The following is an 11,433-nucleotide window of genomic DNA, read 5'->3' on the forward strand; positions in this document are numbered from 1 at the left end:
AGTTGACAAGGTGGTCTTCCATCATATGTTGAACTTGATGATCTCAGAGGTCTTTGCCAACCTAATTGATTCTGTGGTTCTGTGAAAGAGCTGTCGAGTTATCTAAGTCACTGCAGGCTTCATGCATCTGAAAAATCAGTGTTGAAAACACATGAGCAATAAATACAGGGTGCTTTTAATAACTTGTCTGCTCACATGGCTGCCTGCTCCCTGTCCCCCCTCCCCCTAATTCCTGCTGTCTTATTCTCAAGACTTGATCTACACCTGAATGTCTCCCAAAGAGTTGTCAGTTTTCCTTGTGTGCAGGTATTGCTATCTGGTATTGAACAAAGCACTCTGGCCATTTATAAACCAAACACTCCTGAATTCCTTCTGTAGCTTTAAGGAACTCAGCCTGTCCTTATTCCTTAGTACATAGTTACAAGCCACTTCTGCCGTGAGGAAATGCTGGTTTCAAGAGGCCCCTGCTGTCTTACCCAGACTGCAGTCCCTCCCTGCCCCTGTGAAATAATTTGTGTTTAAACTGACCATCCAAGAAACAATGATTTCAGTGATCTGGCCTGCAGCACGGGCCCACCAGGCAGTGGGACAGAGGGGCAGCAAGCTGTGGCTGAGAGCACAGAATGGGATTTTTAGGTAGCTTTGTCACCGAAGCCAGTATGCTGTGTAACTCCCCGTTGCTTTTCTGCCCTGGGAAACACAACTCCAGTAGCTCCTGTCCTGATTAGCTGTTTTCTCAAGCATCACATGTGTCAGTACTGCCTGCACAGGCATCAGCAGTGTGTCAGTGTGTACCTGGAGGGAATGCTGAGAGCACGGTGACCGTAAAGGAGCACCAACTGGAGCTGTGCTGTGCAAGATATGCTTGGACACAGGATGTCACAGAAGAAGAGGCTGCTCCTTGTCCATCTTCTAATTCTCTTCTTTGCTTTTCCTTTTAGTGTGGAAACAGTAAATGATGGGCAGTTCCACAGTGTGGAACTCGTGATGCTGAACCAAACTCTGAACCTGGTGGTGGACAAGGGGGCTCCCAAGAGTCTGGGAAAACTCCAGAAACAGTCTTCTGTCAGTCTCAACACACCCCTCTACATTGGAGGTACTGTGAGTTACTCTGGACTTGAGATTTTAACATGTTTTCTCAGAAGCAAACCATCTTCCATCCCATGGATGGAAGGCTCTCCAGGGCAGGGGGTGGGAGTGGGGGCACTAGTAATTTGTCTTTCCCCTCAGCCAGCGGTTGGTTCCCTGAACAGAGAGCCTGGAAACACCACCTCTGCTGCTGTGCTTTGTGCTCCACAGCCCCCTGGCACCCACCACAGGGCCAGCACAGGCAGTTAACTCAGCACAGGCAGGTTCTGTGTCACACAGTCATGGCAGGAACAGTCCACTTGTCATTTCTGGAGCTTTCAGAACTGGCTGGCACCAAGGTGTTGTGGCTGAAGAACACAGTGGAAGTATCACAGTCAATCACAGCAGAAAAGCAAATCAATAGTCAGTAGGTTTAAATATACCACAACCAAGCAGTATTTCTGCTGGAAATTTTATAGGGGTCTGAAAACTGGGGGGAAGAGGATGTGTGATTAAATAACATATTAAAACACAAGCTGACCTAAGAATGTCTTGGTTAATAGTTTTCTCACTAGAAACTGAAGCCAGAGCTTCAGTATTGGAGAGGTATTAGAATTGACCAAACTTCAGTGAAGAAGTTTTTTCACATTAAATACTGAATTTGGAGGGAAGGAGCAGCCAAGTGGGGTGGGGAACAGATGCCCAGAATAATGACTATCCCACTGATTAGGTGTCTGGTTATGAGAGACAGAACAAAGGCTGGTCTCTGCCCAGTGGATTTGTTTTTGCCAGAACCCCCCCTAGCTCTATTCTGGACTGAATGTTGAAATCTCTCTCTTTCAGTGACACAGAGTTCTTGAATTTTCAGTCAGCAGAATAATAAGACTCAGAAAGTCTTTGGACTTTTTCTAATGAGATCATTGAAGCCAATAGTAGAAACTCTTACCAACTTAATTTGGTACTGGTCAAACCTTTTGTAAATAATTCCCTTTAATAACATTTTTCTAAAAGAACTCTGAATATTGCCCTTGTAAAACAGAAAACCGGCTAATCTTGCTTTGTACAGAGCTGAAATTTTATAATTGGCTCCTATTAAGAATGTCACAGGCTATTAAAGAGCACTGTGCATCAAAGATAATCTGCTGGTGCAGAGGCCATTGCATTTTCTTCCTCTAACATAGCATAAAAGATACCAACCCTGCAGCAATTTTTACACAGGGAGCTTGGGAAATAATCACATGGAAAAGTTTTGTTAATGGATGAGCACAGTGGATTGATACCAATTCTCAAAAGGTACCTACAAAAAAATTCTCAGGACAAACCTGAGACCTGGAATGAAGGACTATTGGAAGCCATGGGCTCAGTGGAGACTTTTTTGTTGCCTGTTAAAATTCTTCTTGCTTCTTTCTAAACCCTCACTGTTCTTCATGTGCTACCTCTCCATGTGCAGCATTCCCATGGATGCCAGCTGCCCTTCCACTGCAGGTGGTTTAGTTAAAGTAATTGATTAAATTACCTCAGAGCAATTGTTCCTAACCTACAGTAAGTGTTAACACAGAGCCTTCATGTGCCCCCAATTTTGTCCATCTCCCCAACTACATGACCTGGTCTAGCAACTTCCCTCCTAACACACAGTTAAACAAAGATGCTGGGTTAGTTTTAAGGCCACCTTTAACAGTGGCATTATTTATGGATAACAAATTCTGTGCAACCTTACACAGGTCCTATGCAAATTAATTCTTTAAAGATTTTAAGGGGCTGTGACAAAAGAAACGTTACCAGTTGCCATTTATGTATTATCATTGTAACTGTGAGTGAACCTTCCCCTTTTGCTTTTATCTGAAGGGATCCCAACCTCTACTGGACTGTCCCCCCTGCGCCAGGGTGCGGATAAGACACCAAACGGTTTTCATGGATGTATCCACGATGTCCGCATCAACAACGAGCTGCAGGATTTCAAGGATTTGCCACAGCAGTCACTGGGAGTCCTTCCTGGCTGCAAGTCCTGTAACATCTGCAAGCACGGGATCTGCCGGTCCCTGGAGAAAACGAGTGTGATTTGTGAGTGTCACCCGGGCTGGATGGGCCCCCTGTGTGACCAGGAAATTGGAGACCCGTGTCTTAACCACAAGTAAGCTCAAACAAGTGCTGATGGGAGGGCAAAAGCTTTACACCTAATGCATATTTCACATTTCATCTTGTGAAACCACATCTGACTATTTTTGGTAGGTGCTGGGTTCTCACATGAAATTATTGACAGCTGTGAGTCAGCACCTGTGGCAGCTCTCAATTTCCACTGCTTGTTCTGAGCCTGCTGACCCTCCAAAGGACATCATGAGCCTGAAGGAGGTCAGGTGTCAATGCTGCAGATCATGCTTTCAGCAGTGATTCTACACATTAAAATACAAACCCTCCTGTTAATGGGTATGGCTTGACTCTGACGAGGTGACCCACTTACCCAGAGCAGAGCTGCCCGTGAGCACGAGGTACACATTTTAGGGGTTTGCTCACAGCAGCACTGGACCCAGTCTTCAGACTAACCCATTATGCACTCCAGCGTGAGCAGTTTTATATTTCCCAAATAGTTGACTTAATTATTACACACCCAAACACCCCTTTAAAGTGCAAGTTGAAAGGGTAACGTGGTGTTGCATGCGAAGGGAGTGTGAGCGTAAAGCGTTCGCTGTTCGAAGGCTCCATAACCACATCTCCATCAGAAACACAGGATGAATGGCTTTCTCATGGCAAGCACAGAGGAAACAGTCCTGTGCAGAGCAGCAGGATGCATAGTTCAGTGCTGTTTCATAAGCAGATGGAAGTACTTTTGTTCTAGAAGCTACTTTGGTTGCACTGTTTGTGGAAGGGGCTTTTTACGAGCACATACTTTTGACAGGTAAATTGCCACAGTGAATAATCACTTAAAGGCAGAAATTTAACCTCATAGAGGTACCATTTTAGACTTGTTACTGGGCCTAATTCTGCAAAATACTGAACCCTGGAAGGTGTTGAGAAGCACCTGATAGTTTACAAACCAAAGGTATGAAAATCCAAATGTTTTCATAACATTTCATAACAAAGCTGTTGTGGCTGGACAAGAGAAAAATGAGGGAGTTCCAGATGTCTGCATGATGAAGGATTGTTCCTCTCATAATCCAAGGAGGGTGAGGCAATCATGAATGTAGTTCCTTGCTAAAGAAAGTAGCTGTGTGTATTCTTAATGCTCACACACTGTCCCACCTGTCATGAAGTCACTTCAGTTTTTTGAAGCTGTCTCCTTAAAGCCAAGTCCTGTGTGTCCAGGGGAGCCCAGAGTGCTGCAGGCAGGTGTCTGCTCCAACACTCATAAGGTTTATCTCAGTGAGGAAATGCACCTGTAAAGATTAGGTAACCTCTGGTTAGTGGGGCAGAAAATACTGCTATATATAGACTGTGAGTCCCTGTATTATTTTGCATGTCTTGATCTGACTGAAACTGCTTTTACTATTTGTGCTTTGTAGTTCAAAGCTTAAAAATTAAATGTAGAAGAATTCAACATAACAGGGAACAATTTGAAATAGTACTAGAAAGAAAATAAATAAAAATAAGAGAGATGTGGGTTTATGTCAAGTAGGACCTGTTAGAGCAAAGGTTTATAAGCCCCAAGCACTTTTCCCTTGGCTTCTTCCCTGTTTTCAGTCCATTTCAAGCCCCTGCCCCAGAAGTGGGGATGGTGTCAGAGAACCTGCTAAGGATCAACACCCCACCCTGTGGTATTCCTTGGAAATGCCAAAGCTCAGTGCAAACCACAAGAGCCAGGGAACCCTTCAACTACATCTGCCTGCCCGATAAGTCTGTGCATAGTTTTTCTACTGGCACCTTCATTTATCACGCTGGTTTTCATCACCTGATACTATTTGTACAGTAATTCTGCTCAGGAAGCCTGGGCATGCAGCTTGATTGTTGGCACTTAGTTCCATGTGCTGATGCTGTAAGTGTGAGCTGTCTTGTGTGGATGCCAAGCGTTGGTCCGTGCTCACAGAGAAGCCTAATGCTTTTTAGAGAGATGCCTTAGGTTCACAAATTCTAGATGTATTCTCTGAATACATCCAGTATTCACTGAAAACTCACAGGTTCTTCAGAGAGTTTGACACTGAACTGCTGTTTTTGGATTAGTGTCCTGGAATTAAATGGGCAGAAGTGCCAAAACCAATCATTTCTGGGAAAAGGAACATTCCCATCTAACACGGGCCAGCTCTGAATGCTTCTCTCTCTCCAGGTGTCTGCACGGTAAGTGCGTGGCAGCCAACGTTGCTTACACCTGTAAGTGCATGGAGGGCTACACGGGCATGTACTGTGACAAGAAGAACAATTCCTCAAATCCCTGCAGGACTTTGAAATGCAACCACGGGCAGTGTAAAGTTTCGGAGCACGGGGAGCCCTTCTGCGAGTGTGACCCCAACTACAGCGGAGAGCTCTGTGACAGAGGTAGGACCGGGCACAGGGCCTGGGCTGCTGCTCTGCTGCATTCCTGCTTTACACCTCTGTTTCCACCTCTCTTCCATGGGATTTGTATGGGGAGTAAACGGCAAATAGCAGAAGATGAAGCTAAGCCGGACTCTGCAGAGCCATACAGGGAGGAGAAAAGAACCACACAACGCTAGGTGGCCACTATCCAATCATATGGAAAGGGGGACATGTGCAGTGAAGGGGTTTATTCTCTGTCTCCCGAATCCTCAAGGTTTGCAGCTCCTGGGATTCAGGTGGGATGTGTAAAGGAGAGGTTGTTGTGAGGTTTACCCTCAGCAAGCAGGGATCAGTTAATTGCAGTGCTGGGAAAGGAGGTATCCTGCATACCAAGGAGGTGCTGCTCACCTGAGGTGGCATGAAAGATTCTCGGCTTGCTCCCTTGGATGCAGCTGAGCAGGTTTCCTGGGGAATCCCACAGATCATGCTGGACTTTCCACTAGGGCAGCTCTTTTGCCCTGCCCTGAAAAGACTCTCTGGAAACTCACTGAATTTCAACTTTGTCCTTTCTGTCTTATTTTTGTTACTGTACAGAAGGAAGGAGCTGGCTTATATTATTTTTATTTAGGTTGTGCCTTTCCTGTGAATGAACCACAGATTTTTCAAGTTATACACATGTACAGCCTCACCAAAGTGTGTCTGGCTGATGCACGGTGACTGCAGAACAGCACAGACATTTTCAGGTATCCCAGACCACCAGTGCCCGGCAGAGCAGGCTGACCTTTGCTCCTGAGAAGCAGACATGGTAAAACTAACTCCTGCTTTGCAGGAGTGTTGCAGGATTCAACACTCAGCATTCATTAAAGCATTTCCAGAACTGCTGATCAAAGCCAGCAGGCCTGTTGGCCTCGGCCTCGCACCGGATATTACACATTTGTGGAACACAAGCTCTGTGTTGATGGCAGGTACAAAGCAGTAAAAGATTAGGGTCCTTCTCACGCCATCTGTTTTTGAATCACGTTACGAGCACAGGGCTGTTTGCTGATGTTTTGGGGAATATCTGGCAAAATAGTTACCGCTTTTTTTCTTTTTTTTTTTTTTTTTTCTGTCTTTACATCTCTCTTGTCTCCCCAGAGAATCTCTGCCAAGGCGACATCATTCGAGAAGTAGTCAGGAAGCAGCAGGGCTACACGTCCTGTGCCACTGCTGCCAAAGTGCCCCGCCTGGAATGCCGTGGCAGCTGTGGGAGCGGGCAGTGCTGCATCCCCCTCCGGAGCAAACGGCGGAAATACTTCTTCCAGTGCGTGGACGGCTCCACCTTCACAGAAGAACTGGAGAGACACGTGGAATGCGGCTGCTCAAAATGCTTATAAAGCCATTCTCCAGTCTCCTGCCACTTTAATCGACTCAGAAGCGCTATGAAAACGGGACCTATTTACTTGCAGAGTGAAGAAGAAGAAAAGAATTATTAAGTATATTGTAAAATAAGCAAAAAATAGAACTTATTTTTATTATGGAAAGTGACTATTTTCATCTTTTATTATATAAAGTATCGCACCACTTTGGGTATATGTATCATATAGTGAGCTATTTTTACCATGAAACTTTTTTAACAGTTGTAAGAAAAAAAATTTCAAAAGTTAAAAGGTAAAAAAAAATTAAATATATATATATATATATATATACATATATATATATATATATATATAAAGAAAACATAGCCTAGCAGGAGGAGTGTGGGGTGACTTTATATGTATGCACAATGAACAAACATAAAGGTGTTCCAAGGACCCACTGCCGAACTGATACGGGCTGAAGGAATCTCCTGGTTGGGTTTCCCAGGCGAGTGGATCCCTGAGACCAACTGCAGCCATCTGCCTGCTCTGGCACCCAGAGAGCCTCCCCTCAGCCCCTTGCTCTGCCCAACACTGCCAACCTTGGTTTGCTCCTGTACAGTGGCCCCGCTTGCTGTTTGTGAACTTGTTCCCCAGAGCACACAGGCACTGCCGTAGCTGGAGGCTAATTACATTATTTGACTATTGTAGTACTATAATACATTTTTTTGCTGTGTACGATGTATTTATCTGTGTTCACGTTATATTCTTGAGCAACTGTATCTATAGAGCACAGGCAGCTTTATCCAAAAGAAGGGTGCGAAGGGAAAAGGAAGCGGGGGAAATTTATGTTGCTTTGGGTAATTTGGGGGCAAAATGTGAAAATAAGTGCTAAGTGATGCCTAATAAATGACACAGTACTTTTGTGTAAACTCCTCAGCTATGTTATTTCCCAAGTTTGTGCCTTCTTGCTCCCAGCCTTGAGCCCTTTTTTGTATATGAAATATAAGGAATGCACTGCTACATAGTTTGTCACACCTTGACACTTTAAATTGCAAAGGTTGTAATGAGCATGAAAATACTGCAGGTGCCAGAAACGCACCTGCAACGTATCAGCTTTTACTCCCGCTGTCACTTGAGCCATGGGTGTGAGCTGGGCTGTAGCTGCTGTTCATCCACACTCTGGCACTGAGCAGATGGCTGCTTTCCCACAGCTTTTTAAACGAGCAGAAGTTGCACTATGTCCACGTGAAGGTATCCAGCCGACATCTGTCCGCCTCAGCAGCGTCCTCTGCTCTGCACAAGGAGAGGTGCCACAGCTCCATCCACGGACCGACCGGCTCAGCCAGAGCTCCTCCTTCTGCACCAGAGCTCCTCCCTCTGCACTGCTCTGTGTCCTGCTCTCCTGTCTCCCGAAGGACCCCCCTTCACTCGAGCTGTGTTCAGACCAAGTGCTGACTAGGAAATGGAAGTCAACGCAGGGATAAATTCTCACTGTGGATGTGAGGCAAAAATTGACTCTGGGAGTGAGCTTGGTTTTTGAAGGGTTTTTGTCAGGGCTGCCTTTTCAGGCTCAGTACATACGTGCAGAGAGCACCGTGGATACCTTGAAATTTCTCTTACTGTAAGTTTCAAACATCCCCACCAACAACTGTTTTGTTACCTGTGTAATTTCTTTCTTTCCCTAATACAGCAAGTATTATGGTCCTTTCTTCAATTTCTTTCTCTAAGAGGGAGACTCTGAGCAGAGATGCTTAGCAGCCACAAGGTCCTTCTAGGAATGCTCACTAGTCCCACTAAATGGATTTCAGATTAGAGGCTTCAGCAAAGGAAGAGTAGGAGAGTTGAATCAAGAAAATGGGCTTTGTTTTTGATTTGGGCTTTGGAAAGATGCACAGAATGCAACCCTGCCATGACAAGTACAAATGTTTATTTCCCATTAAAGCACAGAGATCATCTAGCTATTATACAGCCAGAGAGCTCTAACATGTTTATTCTTCTGCTGTGTCAGTCTCTCCTTAACTGCAGCAGTTCATTCATATTGCTTTGCTATGAGCAACATGAGCAGAAGGGACATAACCAATGCAATAGCCATCTCCCAAAATAAATATCAGTACATGGAGCTGGCAGTCAGTGAAACATAATCACTACATAATGTGCCAAACTCTGATTGATACAGTACAGCTCAAGAGCCAGAGAAAAACTAACCCTGATTACAAGTATTGTGGTGTGGGCTGCTTTTTATTTTTAATGTAATAAGAAGCTCATAGCAGCTGGGGTCTGTGGTGTACAGCAAAAAACACCTAAATCCACAAGCTACAGACTTTAAAAATTTATGCAGAGTAACTGCAAACACTTGTGAAAATATGTGCCAGGCATACCACTACCATTAATGTTTCATTCCTGCTTAAAACATTCTAAAGAAAGAGCTACTGTGGTGCCAGGCAGAGGAAATCCAGACTGAGCAGTGGCTGACCTCGCTCTTCAGTTTGTAGCCACCAGACTGCCAAGGCCTGCAGAAACAACCCCTCTTGAGCACTGCCCAAACCTATGTTCACTTTGTCCCTGCAGCAGCAACACGTGTGAGAAGGAGGGTGACATTTACTGGTGGCCTCGAACCTGCTGGAGGGTGCTTTGAAAGGAATGACCTGGCAAGGCAAAAGCCATCAACATCTTGTTAACACATCACTCTGGGATTTACTTAAAGCCTTGCAGCAAAGGGACCAGCAACAACTCAGCAAGGCCGGCCCTGTTCCTGGCCCTTTTCTGTCACGGCACTTCAACGTTAAGAGTTGGGATAAAGAACTAAGAATTATCTATTTTGTAACCAAATGATGCAATTTTTGTATGCTTTTAGGCAGCACTTGCCATTGGATAGTGATGCTTTATGTCCATGATTCTCTGACTTGCTATAGAATTATTTTATGTTAAGAAGAAAATAAAAAGCATTCAGATGTGCCAAATATGTGAGGTTAACTGAAGTGTAATTAGCTCTGAAAGTTCCTCTGTAACCTGCCTAATGTTACAACAGATTTCAAGAGCTGCGGGTACAACGCAGTAGTTTTTACCTCTGTAAAGTTTTAATATAAAGTGAAGAAAGATGCTTACCCTTAAAAAATGGCAATGCAGACTGGTGTGAACTGATGTATTTTATTATTAGATTCTCATTGTGATGTAAGTTTAAATAAATTGTTGGGTTATGGAAGATTGTAACGCCTTGTGATGCAGGTTATTTCTATGTGTATTTGAGGTGATGAATCCAACCTTTAAGAATATGTGAGGAGTTACAGACATTCCTCTTGGACAAATCAGGTCAAAGAATGGCTGTAGTTAAAGGTGGCATGAACAGTGGTTACATATTTTTATGGCATATCAGTCTAATCTTTCAGGAGTCTTACAGGCACAGATGAATTAAGCCACACAGTTTTTTATCCTGGTCATTTTTCTTAAATTAAATACTTTATTTGCTACTTTTTTTTTTAACTGCTTGAGAAAGACCTGCAGCAAAAATACACTAATGTTAGAATAAATAAAGAAATTTTGTGAACTGGACTCGGAGAAGGGTTGGCTGAGGAAATGGAAGTCACACAGCCAGCAGCAGATGACAGGGATCCTGTGATGTCCTGACACATATATTCCAAATTTGCTGCCACACTGCTGTAGCTGATTATTGTTATTAGTGACCCAGGTGTAACAGACCTCTGCTGTTCATTGCATTCCAGCCTTAGCACGGAATAAAATGAAGCTCCCACCTAGTCCTCTGCCTTCCCTCACCCATGCCCCCGTGTAACACTCACATATTGCTAATTATGCTTCAAACTATGGCCCTTAAGAGTTGCCTTTGCAATTCCATGCAAAGCTGGTGACAGCACTCAGCCAATAAAAACACTCAACCCTAATGAGCATCATTAAGTCTGAACTGTGAAGGTTAATTACATAATTGTAGCAGATGGTAGCATTTTCACCTAAAGCACACCCAGCTGAGCCCACTAAAAAAGCTAGCAGGGAAGTGTTCAAAAATTTCTGGGTAGTGGCTGCCACTGGTTTGCACAACAGGTATTGCTTGTGGCTTTGCAGCACGTGGGTCCCTCAGGACGCACTCGGGCAACTGCAGCCTCGGGATATAATGCTGCTGTTTGTGCTTCTGCCTGCAGTGCCCCAGGTACCGCCTTTTAGCAAACAATGCTGGGAAACTCGCCTATCCCGTGTTCCTTTAACTTTGTTTTTTCTAGTCGGCAGAGGATGGTCAGATGGCATTTCTGTTTGCAGGGTGGTTGGCTGTGGGGTTTGCATTGTCCTCTCGAGTCCTGTCACTTGAGGTCTCCGTGACATCCCGATTTCTTCTCCTGCTCACACCAGGCAGCCTCGCGGTTCAGCGGGCTGGACGGGCGGGGTTGGCTTAGTTTTGCCAAGCCCAAGGTGCTCCCGATGCCTTCGGCTTAAGCGAAATGTGAGACTGGATCACCGGGTGGCCAGTCCGGTATCGTTCTGTGTGTGCGCTGAGCCAGGGTGTTTTCCGGGGTGTTTTCCGGGATATTTTCCAGGATGTGCCCCTGCAGCTTTCGGGGACAGCTGAGGTGAACGGGAT

At 44.8% G+C, this 11,433-nt stretch overlaps 1 protein-coding gene across 1 annotated transcript in view; it reads left to right on the forward strand.

Moving 5' to 3' along the window:
- SLIT3 (slit guidance ligand 3) overlaps positions 1-10,058 on the forward strand; it is a 481,232-nt gene extending 471,174 nt beyond the window's left edge. The window contains 4 exon segments of the mRNA XM_032702926.1: positions 942-1,096; positions 2,914-3,199; positions 5,324-5,532; positions 6,646-10,058. Of these exon segments, the coding sequence (XP_032558817.1) occupies positions 942-1,096; positions 2,914-3,199; positions 5,324-5,532; positions 6,646-6,884 (889 nt within the window). The 3' untranslated portion in view covers positions 6,885-10,058.
- Positions 10,059-11,433: the final 1,375 nt, after the last annotated feature.

Source organism: Chiroxiphia lanceolata, chromosome 15, assembly GCF_009829145.1.
Source record: "Chiroxiphia lanceolata isolate bChiLan1 chromosome 15, bChiLan1.pri, whole genome shotgun sequence".
Classification (NCBI taxonomy): Eukaryota; Metazoa; Chordata; class Aves; order Passeriformes; family Pipridae; genus Chiroxiphia; species Chiroxiphia lanceolata.